Raw genomic sequence first — 15,083 nt, 5'->3', positions numbered from 1 at the left:
ATAATCGTACGTCCGCACACACCTACGTTCTCAGCCATTCGCATTCGATTCTTCACATCTCTGTTGCTAAGTCTTAGCGTGTCTCGACGTCTAATTTTCAATGACGTCAATGTCAATGACGCCAATTTTCGTATAACAATAATTCACCGACATTCATCCTGAAGGTCCGGATTTCGTTCCGGGAAGGCCATGGGATATTTTCATAAGCCTAGGTTAGGGTAAATGGCCTGTGATGCTTCTATATATTTCTGTTTACATGATGTATGTACGCATTGCTTCATGCCAGAATATTGTAGAAAAAAGCTATTGTACGCTACGTTGTAGCTCTCGCAATATAGACACTACCACACCGAGTGACGATATCGCAGGAGCAAGACTCCCTTAATCCACTGCGGTTCATCACAAGCACGTAAATTCCCACACGCTAACGGCTTCTAAACTAGAAGTCGATCCTGTTCCCTTTCCCTCCTTCGTTTCGTGAATGTGAGGAGTCGCTTTGTAGTTCACTTCAGCAAGGATGACATTACATAGAGAAGCCATTGCGGCCGATGACGGCTGGTTCCCATGGCAACAGTTGCAAAAAGCATGACACTTATTGGAGGGATAACTAATGAATACGTCGCGCCGTCGAGCGGCTTCGAACCTTGTCGAGGACAGCAAGGTAGACATTGCTGTTGTTGTTTTTAAGTGTTGAGAGACGTCAGCCAATAGACATTGCTTCCAGCACTGTGTGTCAGCGATTTCCGGCTGGCCTCAAAAGAACCCCAGGTGGACGAAATATTCCGCAGTCTCACCTTGCGGCACGTGCGGCATGTCACAACACAAATAGGTGGACACAATTATTGTGTACCATCTGAGTGGAAGTAAAACAACAACACAATACAAAATTACGTATAAATCCCACTTACCTGACAAGCGGTCAGGCCTTCATTAGTATAGGTGGCGTTGCACGCAGCCTGCAGTAGTCACCAATTATGGAACCTGCGATGATCAGGTGCTCCGTTTCGTCGGTACGTCAGGAGATCGGTTTCGATGTGGATTTCGAGATGGTTCGAATTCTTCCATAACAAACACCTTCTTTGCTGTAAAACTTAGCCCGCAAGTCTACATTGATGCGAATAATTCTCCTCTCTGTCTGTCTTAATATAACGTACGGGCAAACTGTCACAATAGTGACTTTTAGTATATCGTACGCTACCGCCTTTGCGTCCGCAAGGGATAGCGTTGGTGGTTCTGTGCACGCGCAAAACATAAACAGAGCTTTGCGCATTGCACAGAGCCACCACGCTATCCCTTACGTACGCACGCGAAAGCGACAGCTACGATATACTAAAACTCACTAATATGTTGTTCATATACCGTACCTGCTTTAACCACCCCATAAATGGCTGACTTTTCATTGGCAGTTGTCGGGAACAAATGCCCATGTGTTTATGGCTTTTTCCTTTCCCTCTAATTGCAGTTGCTGGTTGGCTCGGAGGACTTCGACATTCGAGTATTTCGTGAGGACGTTATCTTGACTGAACTGACGGAGACGGAAGCCATTACGGCGTTATGTCCTTTGGGAGAAGCGAGCTTCGCGTACGCACTGGCCAATGGTACGATCGGTGTCTACAAGGCAGGAGAGCGGGCATGGAGGATTAAGGTATACAATAGCGTAAATTATGATATACTCTTCATAGAACCGTATCTGTTAAATACAATATTCTTTGAATCATGCCAAAACCAGCAAAGTAGTTGTATGCTGCGAACTCCTATGTAGACATAATGCGATAGACATAGTGCTACTTCTACTGTACTTGGTGGGCACTGTAGAGTGCCCACCAAGTAGAGTGAGATATATGGACACTTTTGTCCCCGACAAAAACTGTCCATAAAGCGAGTCGTCCATATTATAGAATATTACAGAAATCAAACGAAATTTATTCTGGAAACAATGCAGTAATAAGTCAACAAGTAATTCACGAAAGATTCAGGTTCGATTCCTAGCGTCAGCACCTTTTTCCTGTGTTATTTGATTTAATTGATCCTTGGGCGTTGGAGGCTTACGTGTTTGTGTTTGTCCATAAATGTGGCTCCCGTTGTTGACGTTGTATTCACAAGAGGTCGCCCTGCCTCGTGTCTTAACGAGTTAGTGAATGAAAAAATGATGCAAGAGAGAATACGAAGAACGTGTCCGGTTGTGCTTCCCCGTTGTACTTAAGACACACCAAAAATAACTCAGGGAAGGGTCCTGTTGTAGTGGTGTAACATGTGCATGTCTGACCGGAAACCAGGAGGGCGTAGGTTGGGTTAAAAACTAGGCTGCTCGCAACTGTCCTCAAAGAATGTATGACCAATTTACATGTCCACAAGAGTGTATTGCAAGGATGGATTTTCCCTATATCCACCGAGCTGTTGACCTACAATACCCATGAGCCCTAAGCACGTCTTCCCTAACCCTATATCATACCACTAATGAGGGCGGTGCCCAGAAGAGGAACACATATATATGTTGGAAATATCGGCGGCTCTCGTCTTGAGGCACCTCCCGCAATATATATAAGGCATTGAGATCTTAATTAATGTTGGCACTCTGTAATTCTAAATCTAGTCCGTTTTCTTGTTTTCTTGAATGTCTCTGTTTTCAAACCTCCCGCGTTAAGGATCTTCAAATTCTTATATACACGGTATTTTGGTCTCAATGTATACATGGAGTAAACGAAGGAAACGTAAACGCAAGAAAACACTGTTTATCCAGGAGACCTAGTTCCAATGTTTCACAGCACGGAAGTTACTTCGGTAGCCACGTAATTGTAACTTGACTTCAACGAAAACTAAAGTGCGTAACTACCATTACAGTCCAAGAATCAGGCTATTTGCCTACATGGTTACGACATTGACGGTGATGGAACTCTCGAACTCATCACAGGATGGAGTAACGGCAAGGTGAGTTGTTCGTCACTTCCGTCGGCAAGGAACTTATCACGTGTGAATCCAGGTGGACGCTCGGAACATCGATACCGGAGAAGTTGTGCTCAAAGACAGCTTCGGCCATTGCATTGCGGGAATCGTACAAGCGGATTACTGCCAAGAAGGCAGGGATGCGCTGGTGGTGTGCTCCGTCAACGGAGAAGGTGAGGCAAACAAATGTGTATCGCGAAAACCAAATCTGGCTTGTAGGCTGTTTGTTCAATAAGTTGGGGGAAGAATGCAACTGACAGCAAGGAAAGAAAGGGTTCGGATGTGGGCGTCTCTTGTTCGTGCATACGACACTATAGAACACGTTTCTTCAGGGTTTGTCCCGTTACATCCGCGACCTCCTCTCTCCCAAATGCTGTGCGCTTCGCCATGCGATACGCCTCTCTTCCAATCGCTCTCCCCTGGACCACGTGACAATTGCGCCTCTCTCGCAGGGAATATTATCTTGCCTAACCACGAGAGCTCTGAGGTACTCCCGACGAGAATTTAAAGAAATATTGTTGCGCGATTGCACGAAAACAAATACGAGGGACACGGAGTCCTTGCACTGACTTCGCTTTCGAGAAAATTACATTTGCACGTGGCTCGCAGAAAGGAGCGTCGACCAATCACGGGCGTGCAGGGCGGCGAAAGCCCAAGTTTCCGCTCAGGGTACTTAGGTTGCCGCTCGCTGGTGCCCACCCCGTGGTGCCTGCAGCACTTAGTATTCTGCTATTCATTTCGAGAAAAACGGGGGCGAGCGCGGACGCAAGCCCCCACTACCAAAAATTGCATGTCCCAGCTACCCCGATTTGGGGAAGTGGCGGGATTCAACCAAAACGCAGTGCAATGCCTTGGCCTCCACCCGGGGAGCCTGCCTCATTGATCACACGCTTCCCGACACCAGGTAAGTATGCCGGTGTTTACATCGCGAGCTGCCCCCAAGGCAGCGCTGCATGCAAAGCAAAAAGGTGTTTGGTGTAGCGACGGGGGATACTATATTGTTACAATGCCGCACTCTTAATAATTGTTATAGACAAATATATTACTTGTTGTAATTGATATGTTTCCTATTTAAATGGTGCAAATTTTCAGGAGCGTAATGCTGTAATGGCCACTATGACAGCCTCGTAGGTAGACGCCAGCTCGTCGAAAAATATTAGCCAAGGTATATCTAAACAGGTAGCGCAACTCCCATAGGCCCCTGTGTCTTCAGAGTGACGCCATGATAGAGACGGTCAGCGTCATCCGTCCGTTGAGCGGATTACTACGATTGTAAATAAGTGACGTCAGGGATGACGTCAGCACCATGAATAATAAGTAGTGCATAATTAGCCATGGCACGTTTACATTCACGCACTTTGTTTGCGTTGTACATCCTTTCCCTCACCCAAGCAACAACACCAGACGAGAATACAGAAAAATAAATCACATCAGATTTAATTAAACATATCAATTCGAAATACATCGAGTTATCACAGATTTACACAATTCCAGACTGAAGGGCATCATGATGACCACACAGAAATTAAGAAGGTTCACTTAAGTAAGGGAAGAGAGTTGTCGTGAAGGGTGGTGGTGGGACGACGCGAGTCCAGTCCGCGGAGAGAGCCAGGCCAGTCCAGGTCGCAGCGGAAGAAGTTTATTTACATCTATGTACAGCAAGACGACTCCCAACAAGAAAGTCCCAAAAATATCAGATCAAAGACATCTCCACATGGGCGACGGGCCTTTTTGTTTAAAATCAGGGCGCCGCCCACAAATTACGCAAACAAAACCAAAACCAAAGATGCAAATTTCTCATTTCTCAGCCCCAGGATTGGTCCGTTACCAAAGGCCTCCAATCCTAAAGCGAGTAAATTACAAAGGATAGTTCCCAAAATTAGATAATTGTCACAAATAAACAATGTTACAAATCCAAAACCCATTAGTGACTCAAAGCGAAATGTATACAAATACATGAAAGGGCTCGCAGGAAACGAGTTCCCTACATATGGCAAGTGGTTGTGCCTCATATGCACCAAATGCTCATAACCTCCAAATGCTCAAAAGCTCCAAACGCCCATATGCACCGAAAAAAAGTTGGTGGGTTTGAGCGTTTGGTGGAAATGAGCAGGAGGGGAGAAGCTGCTCATAAGCACCAAACGTCCAGAACACCCGAATGCTCGGGTGTTGGAGAGAAATGAGTAGGAGGGGAGAAGCTGCTCATAAGCAACAAACGTCCAGAACATCCGAATGCTCATATGCACCGAAAGGCGGGCGACCACAAAGGCCGGGTCTTCTTCTCCCGCATTTGGAACAAGGTCATTGGGTGAGAAAGGTGGAATGAATGGAGGCTGCCAAGGCCACTTAGTGTGTCAGTTTGGAAGTTTATGAAATTTGAATATGGCTGATTGTGTCCGTTTGAATGGGGTTATCATGACTCAATGGATGTTTGAACGTGACAAACACGTCCGCCGTCACTCTTCTCTTGTCATACGCATGCAGCATGTTCCTAATTGGTGGACTTACGTCACGAGACAACTGTGATCATGAGCGATGCCGCAGCTCGCGTGGCTCAGTGGTTAGCGTGTTGGCCATGTCACGTCGAGAGTGAGAGGTACCCGGGTTCGAATCCCGGTGTCGGCTATGCTGTCTGGGGTTTTTCCTGGGTTTTCCTCAGACGCTTTCAGACATATGTCGGAACAGTTCCTTTAGAAGTCGGCCCAGGATGCACATTCCCCCAGGGCCTCAGTCGTGACGTTGTCCACCTCTGTGAGGCCGACAACGGTGAGACCTTTCATCATCACCGCAGTGGATTAAATTCGCCTACCTGAGGTAGAGTTTGGCTGGCAAAACGTCTAATAGAAAATGTGGCCGACGGACGGATATCAACATGGGACGCCGTGTACTCCATAGCGGCTAAAGCTACATAAACGAGGAAAGTAAAAAAGTAAAGTAGTAAAGTAAAGAAAGTAAAACGAGGTAGTAAAAATAAACTGAAATGAAATTAAACTGAATATATGTTAGGAGAATCTAGCGGAATGAATCTAGCGGAGAATGAAGCTTGAACTAGCGGTGCAGGAAGGAGGCTAGGCGCTGCACAGCGTCGCAGCAGGCACTGGCGTCATCGAATGGTTCTGTCGCTACAGTTCCACAATATAAAGTCTGCGTCGTGCGCGTAGTAGTTTTGGCATGTGTTACAACGTGTCTGTTTCTGCATGTTCTTCTCTATTTCGGTGTTTTTGAGGGTCTAAATACCTATCTATTTGCATGGTTTTAGCACGTAAATTTCCGAGTTCTGCTTATAAGAGGAAGTAGCGTTGCTCTTGAATGCCTAAAACGGTGAACAAACAGAAATGAGTTGAAAACCAATCATCCAAAGAACCAAGCCAGTCATCTTCCAGACCGAAGATTGAAGAACTATAGGAACGAGAATGTGTAGCCTCTACACTGTAGAGCATGTTGGATGGAGTTCCGGAAAAAAATAGTCCCGGAAGAGTTGGTCCCGGAAAAATTAGTCCCTGGTTGCATGGTGGATGAAATGGTCCCACGCGTTTCCGTGCGCCCAAAAATACAGGAGCGTCGTTGTGGACATCTGACGAATCGGATCTTAGCCAATCAAGTGCTATCATTCGCACTCCTAATTTGTTCGAAATTGGAAAACATGCTTTTTAACATTAATCTTAATGAACAATATATGCTCCACGCCATTTAATGAGGAACATAAAAGCGGTTCCATTTGCTGCACCGCTTGTATTGTTCAAATTGCGTCTGTTCTTTCTGTTCCTCTCTTTATTTTGCGGAGTACAGACAACGCGAGAAGATCAGGAAGCAATCCTGCAATGTCTGCACCTCAATGTCTCCTAAAAGTGACAACAAAAAAAAAAGTAAGCGTTGTCTTTCTGCAGAACGAAAATTCAAATCGCAGTTCTTTCTTATTCTTACTGATCAGGCCATATAATCTGTTTCGTCGGCCAACCCGCGGAGTGGTAAAAAGTTGTTTGGATTTCTCTGAAACGTTAACAGCTTGGAGCAGTGTGAATGAGAACTTGAACTGGAGAGTCGCAGCAAAAAAATTTAAGTAAAAATGGTAGACATTGATGCCAACTAACTCATAATGGGATATCCTTTTGTGTCTTTGAGAAAAAGAGAGGACGCCAAACAAAGAGACGCTAAACAATTTTTACGTACACATACAAGAAAGCCTCCAGGATTTATATCAGAATCCTTGCATTTGCGTCAGGCTTCTATTTTCTGACCACACCAGTTGCTGTCGCTGATGCTGAAAGAAGCTTCAGCACAATGAAACTGATCGATCAAGAATATCATGCGCTCAACCATTAGAGATGTCAGGCCTTCTGAGTTTGTAGCCAACCGAAAGCAAGATTATCATATCTCTAGACTATGACGTTGATTAACCAACTTGCGAAGAACAGGCTCGAAAGAATGGTTTTGCGTAAATGCCTATGTATGCATAATTATAAACCCTACATAAATATCATATTCCAGCTTCTGCATTGTAAGTGAGACCGGACACATGTTCGGAAGAGGCCACGTTCTTTGTTATTACAGCCCTGGAAGTCGAGTGCCTTTCGAGCTAGAATCAAGTCTTTTTCCTAGGCTGCCTCCATGTCTCTGAAAATAAAGCTCAAATTGAATTCCACAAACCAGAAGGCGCTATTCGTTCTGGCTACATACAAGCAGGACCAAGCTGTTACATAAACTTCAAACTGACACATTCAGCGGCCTTGGTAGTCTCCATTCATTCCCCCTTTCTCACCCTAATACCTTGTTACAAATGCGGGAGAGGAAGACCCGTCCTTTGTGGTCTCCCGCCTTTCGGTGCATATGGGCGTTTGGAGGTTTTGAGCGTTTGGAGGTTATGAGCATTTGGTGCTTATGAGCTACTACCATGGCAAGTTTGGCCTCAATTCATGTTTCTCCAGTCCCCGAGGGAAGACAAACGCCAGTGTTCCGCATGTCACAATGCCATTCATACACGGACGTCTGGAGATAATCCGCATCTATATCCACGGAGGAGTGTATCAATGAAAGTGACTTTAAACAAAACCCTCTGGATAGAAAGAGGCAACCGAGGAAACCGGGTTCTGGCAAACAAGATAAAATACAAACAGCAGAGGGGTGTTCTCGATGATCGTAGAAACTAGTAGAAACTTAACACCTCCCCCCTTAACTATGTTGTGCGGGCTTCTAGCAAGCACAACATAGCAAACAAAAAGTAAATGGACTGGGAATCATTGAGCAAGTTCTGGAAAGCGTACCTAGCACCAAATTCAAAATTGTCATAATCACTCTAACACTTCCTCTACAGTTCAACAACATATGAGTCCCTTTGTCATCGAATCGATGGCTCACCACACCAAGCTTACAAACGAATACTAAACTAGTCGCGATGGGGTATCTGCGCATTTGTTAAGTGTCCCTGCAATATGCACCACTTCGAGGTCATAGTTTTGCAGGCCCAAAGACCACCTCGTCAACCGAGCACTTGTAGACGCAGAGCGAGAAAGGTACGTCAGGTGGTTGTGATCAGTCCTGACTTTTATATTTGCTCCGAAGAGCCAGGTGTCGAGTCGGCCTAAAGTCCAAATAATGGCAAATGCTTCACGTTCTACGGCGGACCACTTCGACTGAGCACTAGTTAAGTTTTTGCTAAGGAAGGCGATGGGCATTTCCTTTCCTTCAACGTTCTGAGACAAGCATGCCCCATTAACGTTTTCAGATGCATCAGTTGTGAGGATGAAACCTCGTGTCGGATCCAGTGGAGTCAGCTCTGGAAGTTTCACCAACTCCCTTTTGACCATTTGAAAGGCGGCGTCCGCCCCGCTACTCCATGGTAGTTTGTTAGGAACCCTAATGTTAGTTAGTGCCGTCAAAGGCAATACCATTTCTGCGTAGTTTGGTATGTAGTCTCTGTAGTAATTAAACATACCAAGGACACTTCTAAGCTGCGTTTTATCAGCAGGCCTCCTTAGCTCAGTGATGGCCGCGACTTTTTCCGGGTCTGGCGAGTGTCTGCCAGAGCCTACCCAGTGGCCTAGGTACTTCACTTTCCCTTCTCCAAGTCTGCATTTCTTTACATTGGCTGTCAGGCAAGATTCCTTCAGTGCAGAACTGTATATTAAAAGTGAGTGTGGACATTAGGAGGAGTCACAAATAGAGGCTCGACCTGTCAATCACAGTTTCGCTCCTCTGATTGGTTCGCTTTTTACCAAGGGGGTCACCATGACACTATACTGCCACAAACGCAGTGAAGCGAGGATTTCGTGACAAAAAAAAATTCACAGACTACCCTGATTTTATGCTGCAAATGTACATCCTAATATAAGTTTCTCGGAAATCAGTTTCTACTTATGCTCATCCATCGATATCTAACTGAAAATAATACGTTTTGTCGCCGGTGTTAGGCCTAGTGAACACGGCGATCACAACATCACAACGAAATCGTAATAAAAACGGCGCTGTGCTGTACAATCTTATATTTAATCGCTGGATTTCATGGATATAAACATTCTTGCCTCTTATATTCCAACTATTCATGTATATTTGATTAAAAATCATACCGACAACAGAGTGTGTCCCAGCAGGTGGTTCTGCCGGCAGCGGTACAACGACGGAAGCAGACGACAATTCCCGACGTGCCATACGCTCCCTAGGTGGCGTTCATCAAATTTGCATCTAAAATCCACCAATTTTGCTGATTGCGAGAGCTATCCATTTCAATCCCATCCAATCCACTTGCCACCCAAAATGGCGCTGCCCTTGTCGGACAAGGGCAGCGCCATTAGCGCCCCATAGCGCCCCATATTTCAAGACTTTGTGGATGCCCGTGTGCGATGACGAAGACGTGCCTCCGCTGGCGCGCGCCACCGCGCCTGCCAGCCAGTTGTACCGGCACCGTCCTAGCGTGAGGCCACGACCATCTGCCCGCTGGGACATACCATCATCGCCGGTCAGGACTCATGTAGAGGAACACCACCTCCTTTACATTTGGTGGCCCGAACAACGAACACCATGTTCGGCACAATTCGGCCAAGCACCATCCCAAATTTCTGCAAGCCCACCTCCAAAGGTACGGTGCATCGTTCTACCGAGGAACCGCTAGGCGACGACGTCAATTCACCGCGGCTCCACTCATCGCAACGCCCGGCAGCGCAACACCATGGTTCTACCCAGCTCGCTCATCTACTCAGCTCACATCGCCATGGTCTCACTATGCGTCACGTCGCCACTACATGCTTCGCGATGGCACTCCTCGTACTTTCACCAGCGGCACCTTCACGAGCATCACGCTCCCATACCGGTCGCGGTAAGCCGCTGCGGCTGCATGGCCCCATCCTGATCCTCATGCCAGTCCCAAGAACCCTGCCCGCCTTGCCTTCCCACCAGGCTTCGATACAGGGTGCTGGCAGCCCATCCAATGGCGCTCAAGAGGCACCGGGACCAACGTTCCACCGGGGACACACACTGAGGCCACCGATTTCTACTCCCGGTCTCCCCGTGCTTCGCGATGGTCCTCCCCGGCACTCTTCTTGGCGACACTACGAGCTCACCGCTCACGAACCGGTCGCGGTTCTGTCGCCCCATCCTGCATTACATTCTGCCTACCTGCCTACTCTGCTCTCCGCTTTGGCCCGCCCCTGGAACCCTCCCGGCCAGCTCTCGTCCGCACCATTCATCCCGCCACTTCTGCCCACTCAGCACAAGACGCAAAACCAGCCCTCCCTCTTCCTCGTGTCGCCCGTCTTCCTCCTCTTCATGTATCGACGCGGACCTCAACCGCTAGCTCTACACCGCTCCGCGTCTGAGGGGGGAGTGATGTGGCGGCCCGTGTGTGATGACGAAGACGTGCCTCCGCTGGCGCGCGCCACCGCGCCTGACAGCCAGTTCTACCGGCACCGTCCTAGCGTGAGGCCACGACCGTCTGCCCGCTGGGACATACCATCATCGCCGGTCAGGACTCATGTAGAGGAACACCACCTCCTCTACAACTTTATTGGTCGGAAAGCTGAAAAAGTGGGCGGAGCTTCAGGGATAGGCATGATCCATTAATGGCCAGACTCCCTATTATTATACGGCTCTGCTTCAGTGCAGAGAGCACCGCCTCCAGGTGTCTCACATGGTCCTCCCACGTGTCCGAATGCACCGCCACATCGTCGATATACACACAAGAGTGCACTGAAAATGCGATTTATTACTCGTTGGAACGTCGCCGCTGAATTTTTCAGCCCATACGGCATAACATTCCATGCGTATAATCCCTGGGGGGGGGGGGGGGGGTCGCAAAGGCGGTGTACTCTTTCGATTCCGGCCCCATAGGGATCTGCCGGTATCCCTGGTCGTGTCGAGAACTGAAATATATCTTGATATAGAAACCTTGTAGATCAATTCGGAGACATTCTCCATAGGAAACTGGTCTGCCAGACGAATTTAGGAGAACTCGTCACAAGCCCGGTCGTTACAGGCCAACTGGTCATAGGTGAATTCGTCAAGGAAGCCAACTCGCAACAGGGCACCTCGAACGAGGAACTGCCAGTGAACCTGCCACCTGCTCACCGCACCGTATTCCCCAACGTGTGAAATACGTAAAAGGCTCTCCTGACCTAACCTTGGTCAGTCTGGACGGGTGCATATTCTACATGAACTGACCCACTCCCCAACGTGTGAAATACCTAAAACACACTCCTCACCTAACCTTAGTCAGTCTCGACGGGTGCATATTCTACATGAACTGAACCCACTCCCCAACGTGCGAAGTACGTAAAAGATTCTCCTGACCTAACCTTCGTCAGTCTCGACGGGTGCATATTCTACATGAACTGACCCACTCCCCAACGTGTGAAATACGTAAAAGGCTCTACTGACCTAACCTTGGTCAGTCTCGACGGGTGCATATTACATGAACTGACTCTGTCCGGTGAGCTTTTGTCCGCACCCCAACAACGGAGCCCCACGAGAGTTTTCGATACTTCCATGCTCTCCGTGCCCTTAGCAAAGACGTGCAATTTGTACGGTCAAGCAAGTACGGTTTGTGCAAGCGGTCTTCGGAATCCGGGTTTGCGGAAGTGCGGGTCGGGCACTGGACTAATCCCCTTTGGTAAAACACGGTGAAACGCATTCCCTTTGGAACGGGGTCAACCTTGCAACCATTGTTCCGGTGACGAACCGCTTCCCTTGACAAGTGTTCCGGTGACAAAAGGACCTCGTACCAGAGGGCCGGTGTGACCAATTATCCTGTGACCAGTCTTCCGGTGACGAATGGGATTGTGACGAGTGGACCGGTTCCCCTGGCAGACTTACTGAATTTAGTTTTCGGAAATCTACACACATTCGCATGGTGCCGTCTCGTATGGCAACGCACACGACGAGGTGTGCCACCTCGCTCTCGACTGGGTATAGATAAGCCCCCATTTTAAAAGTTCGGCAATTTGCCGGTCTACTACCTGTTGTAGTGCCACGGGTACCTTATACGGGAATGACTTACTCAGTTTCGCGTCATTCATTAGTTGAATACGATGGCAGCCTACTTTACATATTCGCGGTTTGTCATCAAACACGGCCTGGAATCTAGAGATAATCTCCACCAATATGCTAAGATGATGCTATGATGAAGATATGCTAAGGAAGATGCTAACTCCTTTTTGTCGTCTCAATTCCGCCAGTTGAGGGACTGTGTTAACATCACCTAATTCTTCGCCATCCTCAAAGATTACACCAACTGCATTTACTCTAGCTACGTAAGGTCGTAAATTATTCGCATGGATCCAGCGTTCCGTCGCATCTTCCAAAGTTACAACGTAACAATCAGGACGCTTTTTGTCTTTTATTGTCGCCGGCCCTTTCCACTTGGATTTAAGCTTGCTCGTGCTGTCTGTCTCCAATACCAAAACAGCATCTCCTGTCCTTTTGTTCGAGCTCTTAGATTATACCGGGACACGTGCCCCCTTTGTTTGACAGCAATATTCGTTCGCTAACATCCTTAGTCATGGACACCGGCCTCGGTGGCTCAGTCGGTAGCGTGTTCGCCTTCTGATCCCGAGATCGCGGGTTCGAACCCGGCCGAGGACGCAAGCAACTTGGTGGCAGGGTACAAGTTGCTTAGACACGCCGTCTTCCGCGAGGAACGTTAAATACGGGGTGCCGTGTGATGAGCTTTCATCGCACGTTAAAGAACCCTCAGGTGGGCAAAAACAATCCACAGACCGACCGCTGTGGCGTCGCTCATGATCTCAGTTGTCTCGCGACGTAAACACCCAATTATTATTATTATTATTACTTAGTCATGGACGCCATACGTTCCCTCAAGTGGGCCAGGTATCTACCAGCAGATTTGTTTAAGCCAATGGGCGGGGTCCAGTCACCCGTCCACGTCTGCTTCAAGATGGACAGTGGGCCATTTGGCACTCGACCAAACATCAACTCGAAGGGAGAGGGAGAGGCTCGCGAGATTTCGTTAGCAGGCATGGTACATACGCTCATAGCATGGTACATGGTACATACATGGTACGCCCATAGCAGGCATGGTACATACCTGTCCCATTCTCTGCCCTCCGTGTCGATTACGTGCTTTAGCATAGCTTTAAATGTCCCATTCCATCGCTCGACCAGGCCGTTACTTTGGGGATGGTCGGGCGTAGAAAACCGCATTTTTACGCCCATTCTCGCTGTCAATTCCTGGGTGAGCTTACTCGTGAAATTTGTGCCCTGATCAGGACAGATCAGTTCAGGTGTCCCGTAACGCGCAAATAGCTCTATCAGGCCTTGGCACGTGGCCTTAGCTGTGCCATCTCGTGCCTAATACCCCTGTCAGACGTACTTATTTGTCACTTATTTGAAGTGCACTCCGTCCTGTAATGTCACTTTCACTACGCTCCTGCTACACGGCATAAGTAAGTGTCACTAAGCAGTCATGGTGATGACGATGGGCGAGCTTGAACTCCTACCTAACATCGGGGAGTGCGCCATACTTTCTAGGTAAAATCATTTTTCTAACGTCCAGAGACATTTCATAAAGATTTTCTTCGCAGTTGAAGTCGATTGAACGTCATAAATATAATTGTTGCCAACCAACACAAGTATATTTATTTGGAAAATGTTCAATCTTCTTCTTCACCTCTTTGGTGGTCTTTACTATGTCTTGCGCGTGCAACTGGCCCACGATGTCAGCATACACTTTCGCGTTTTGCTTGGTCCTCCCATGTTCTGATAGCATAGGCTTTTATCTCAGACCACGACGCCCTGTCTTTTTTGTCTTCCATTATTCAGTGCTTCACTGCGAGTATTTCGCGATTTCATCGTAATTAAGCAGCACAAAGACGCGGACAAAGAAGGAAGACAGGACGACTGCTTTGCAGGACTCTTTCGCGATTTCGCCGGTAACACTTAACCACCGTGCAATGTCAACAAATATGGCTGCCGCGAAGTGGATTACGAACTCTACTGGGCAGTCTGTGAATGAGAGTACCGGTAAATCATGCCAAAAATCCTTACGTCTTTCTTATACAAATCAGCGCTGTCTTAACAAATTTGTCCAAAAATAAATTCCGATTGGGTTGTTTCTTTCCTTTTCCAAAAATAAGCTTTTTGTTACGCAATCCCTGCCATGGAGGCTGCGTACTTGATTGTCGCAGGCAAAGTGAAGTGAGTTTGGCGAACTCACTTCATCGTAAGTGTACTTTGCATTTAGTGTCACTAAAAGATGCCGTGTGACTCCGAAAGAATGACACTTACTGCAAGTGTACTCGCTGAAAGTGACACTAAATTAGTACGTCTGACAGGGGTATAAATCGACAACGCTCAGCGCATACTTATGCCCGCGAGTGGATGGTGGATCCAGCGGTCCGATGCAGTCAATGTATATGACTTCAAAAGGCCTCTCCGGTCGAGTGAGCGGAGTAATGGGAACGCGGTCGGTTTCCTTGCTTCGGGAGATGACCTGGCAACTGTGGCAGGATTGGCAGTATTTCTTTATGTCAGTCACAACAGACGGCTAATAAAAAGCGCTCTTCACGCGTTGCTTAGTCTTTTTCATTGAAAAGTGGCCTCCCCAGGGCGAGTCATGCGCCAAGGTGAGCACCTCTTTTCGGCTTCCTACAGGCAACACTAGCTGCCTGCACAACCCTGAATCGGTTTTCTCCTCA

At 47.7% G+C, this 15,083-nt stretch overlaps 1 protein-coding gene and 1 non-coding gene across 3 annotated transcripts in view; one reads left to right on the top strand and one right to left on the bottom strand.

Moving 5' to 3' along the window:
* The window catches only part of LOC135373741 (Bardet-Biedl syndrome 2 protein homolog), a 63,109-nt gene that overhangs the window by 17,609 nt on the left and 30,417 nt on the right, over positions 1-15,083 (top strand). For both annotated transcript variants that reach the window (XM_064606828.1, XM_064606829.1), the window contains 3 exons: positions 1,463-1,645; positions 2,842-2,928; positions 2,981-3,116. In XM_064606828.1, coding sequence (XP_064462898.1) covers positions 1,463-1,645; positions 2,842-2,928; positions 2,981-3,116 — 406 coding nt within the window. The remainder of the gene's footprint in view (positions 1-1,462; positions 1,646-2,841; positions 2,929-2,980; positions 3,117-15,083) is intronic.
* LOC135373777 (U1 spliceosomal RNA) lies at positions 3,692-3,855 on the bottom strand. The gene has a single exon (XR_010416586.1). It is a non-coding gene; the product is annotated as a U1 spliceosomal RNA (small nuclear RNA).

This window comes from Ornithodoros turicata, unplaced genomic scaffold, assembly GCF_037126465.1.
Source record: "Ornithodoros turicata isolate Travis unplaced genomic scaffold, ASM3712646v1 Chromosome31, whole genome shotgun sequence".
Taxonomy (NCBI): domain Eukaryota; kingdom Metazoa; phylum Arthropoda; class Arachnida; order Ixodida; family Argasidae; genus Ornithodoros; species Ornithodoros turicata.
This window is presented reverse-complemented; position numbering and strand designations above follow the sequence as displayed.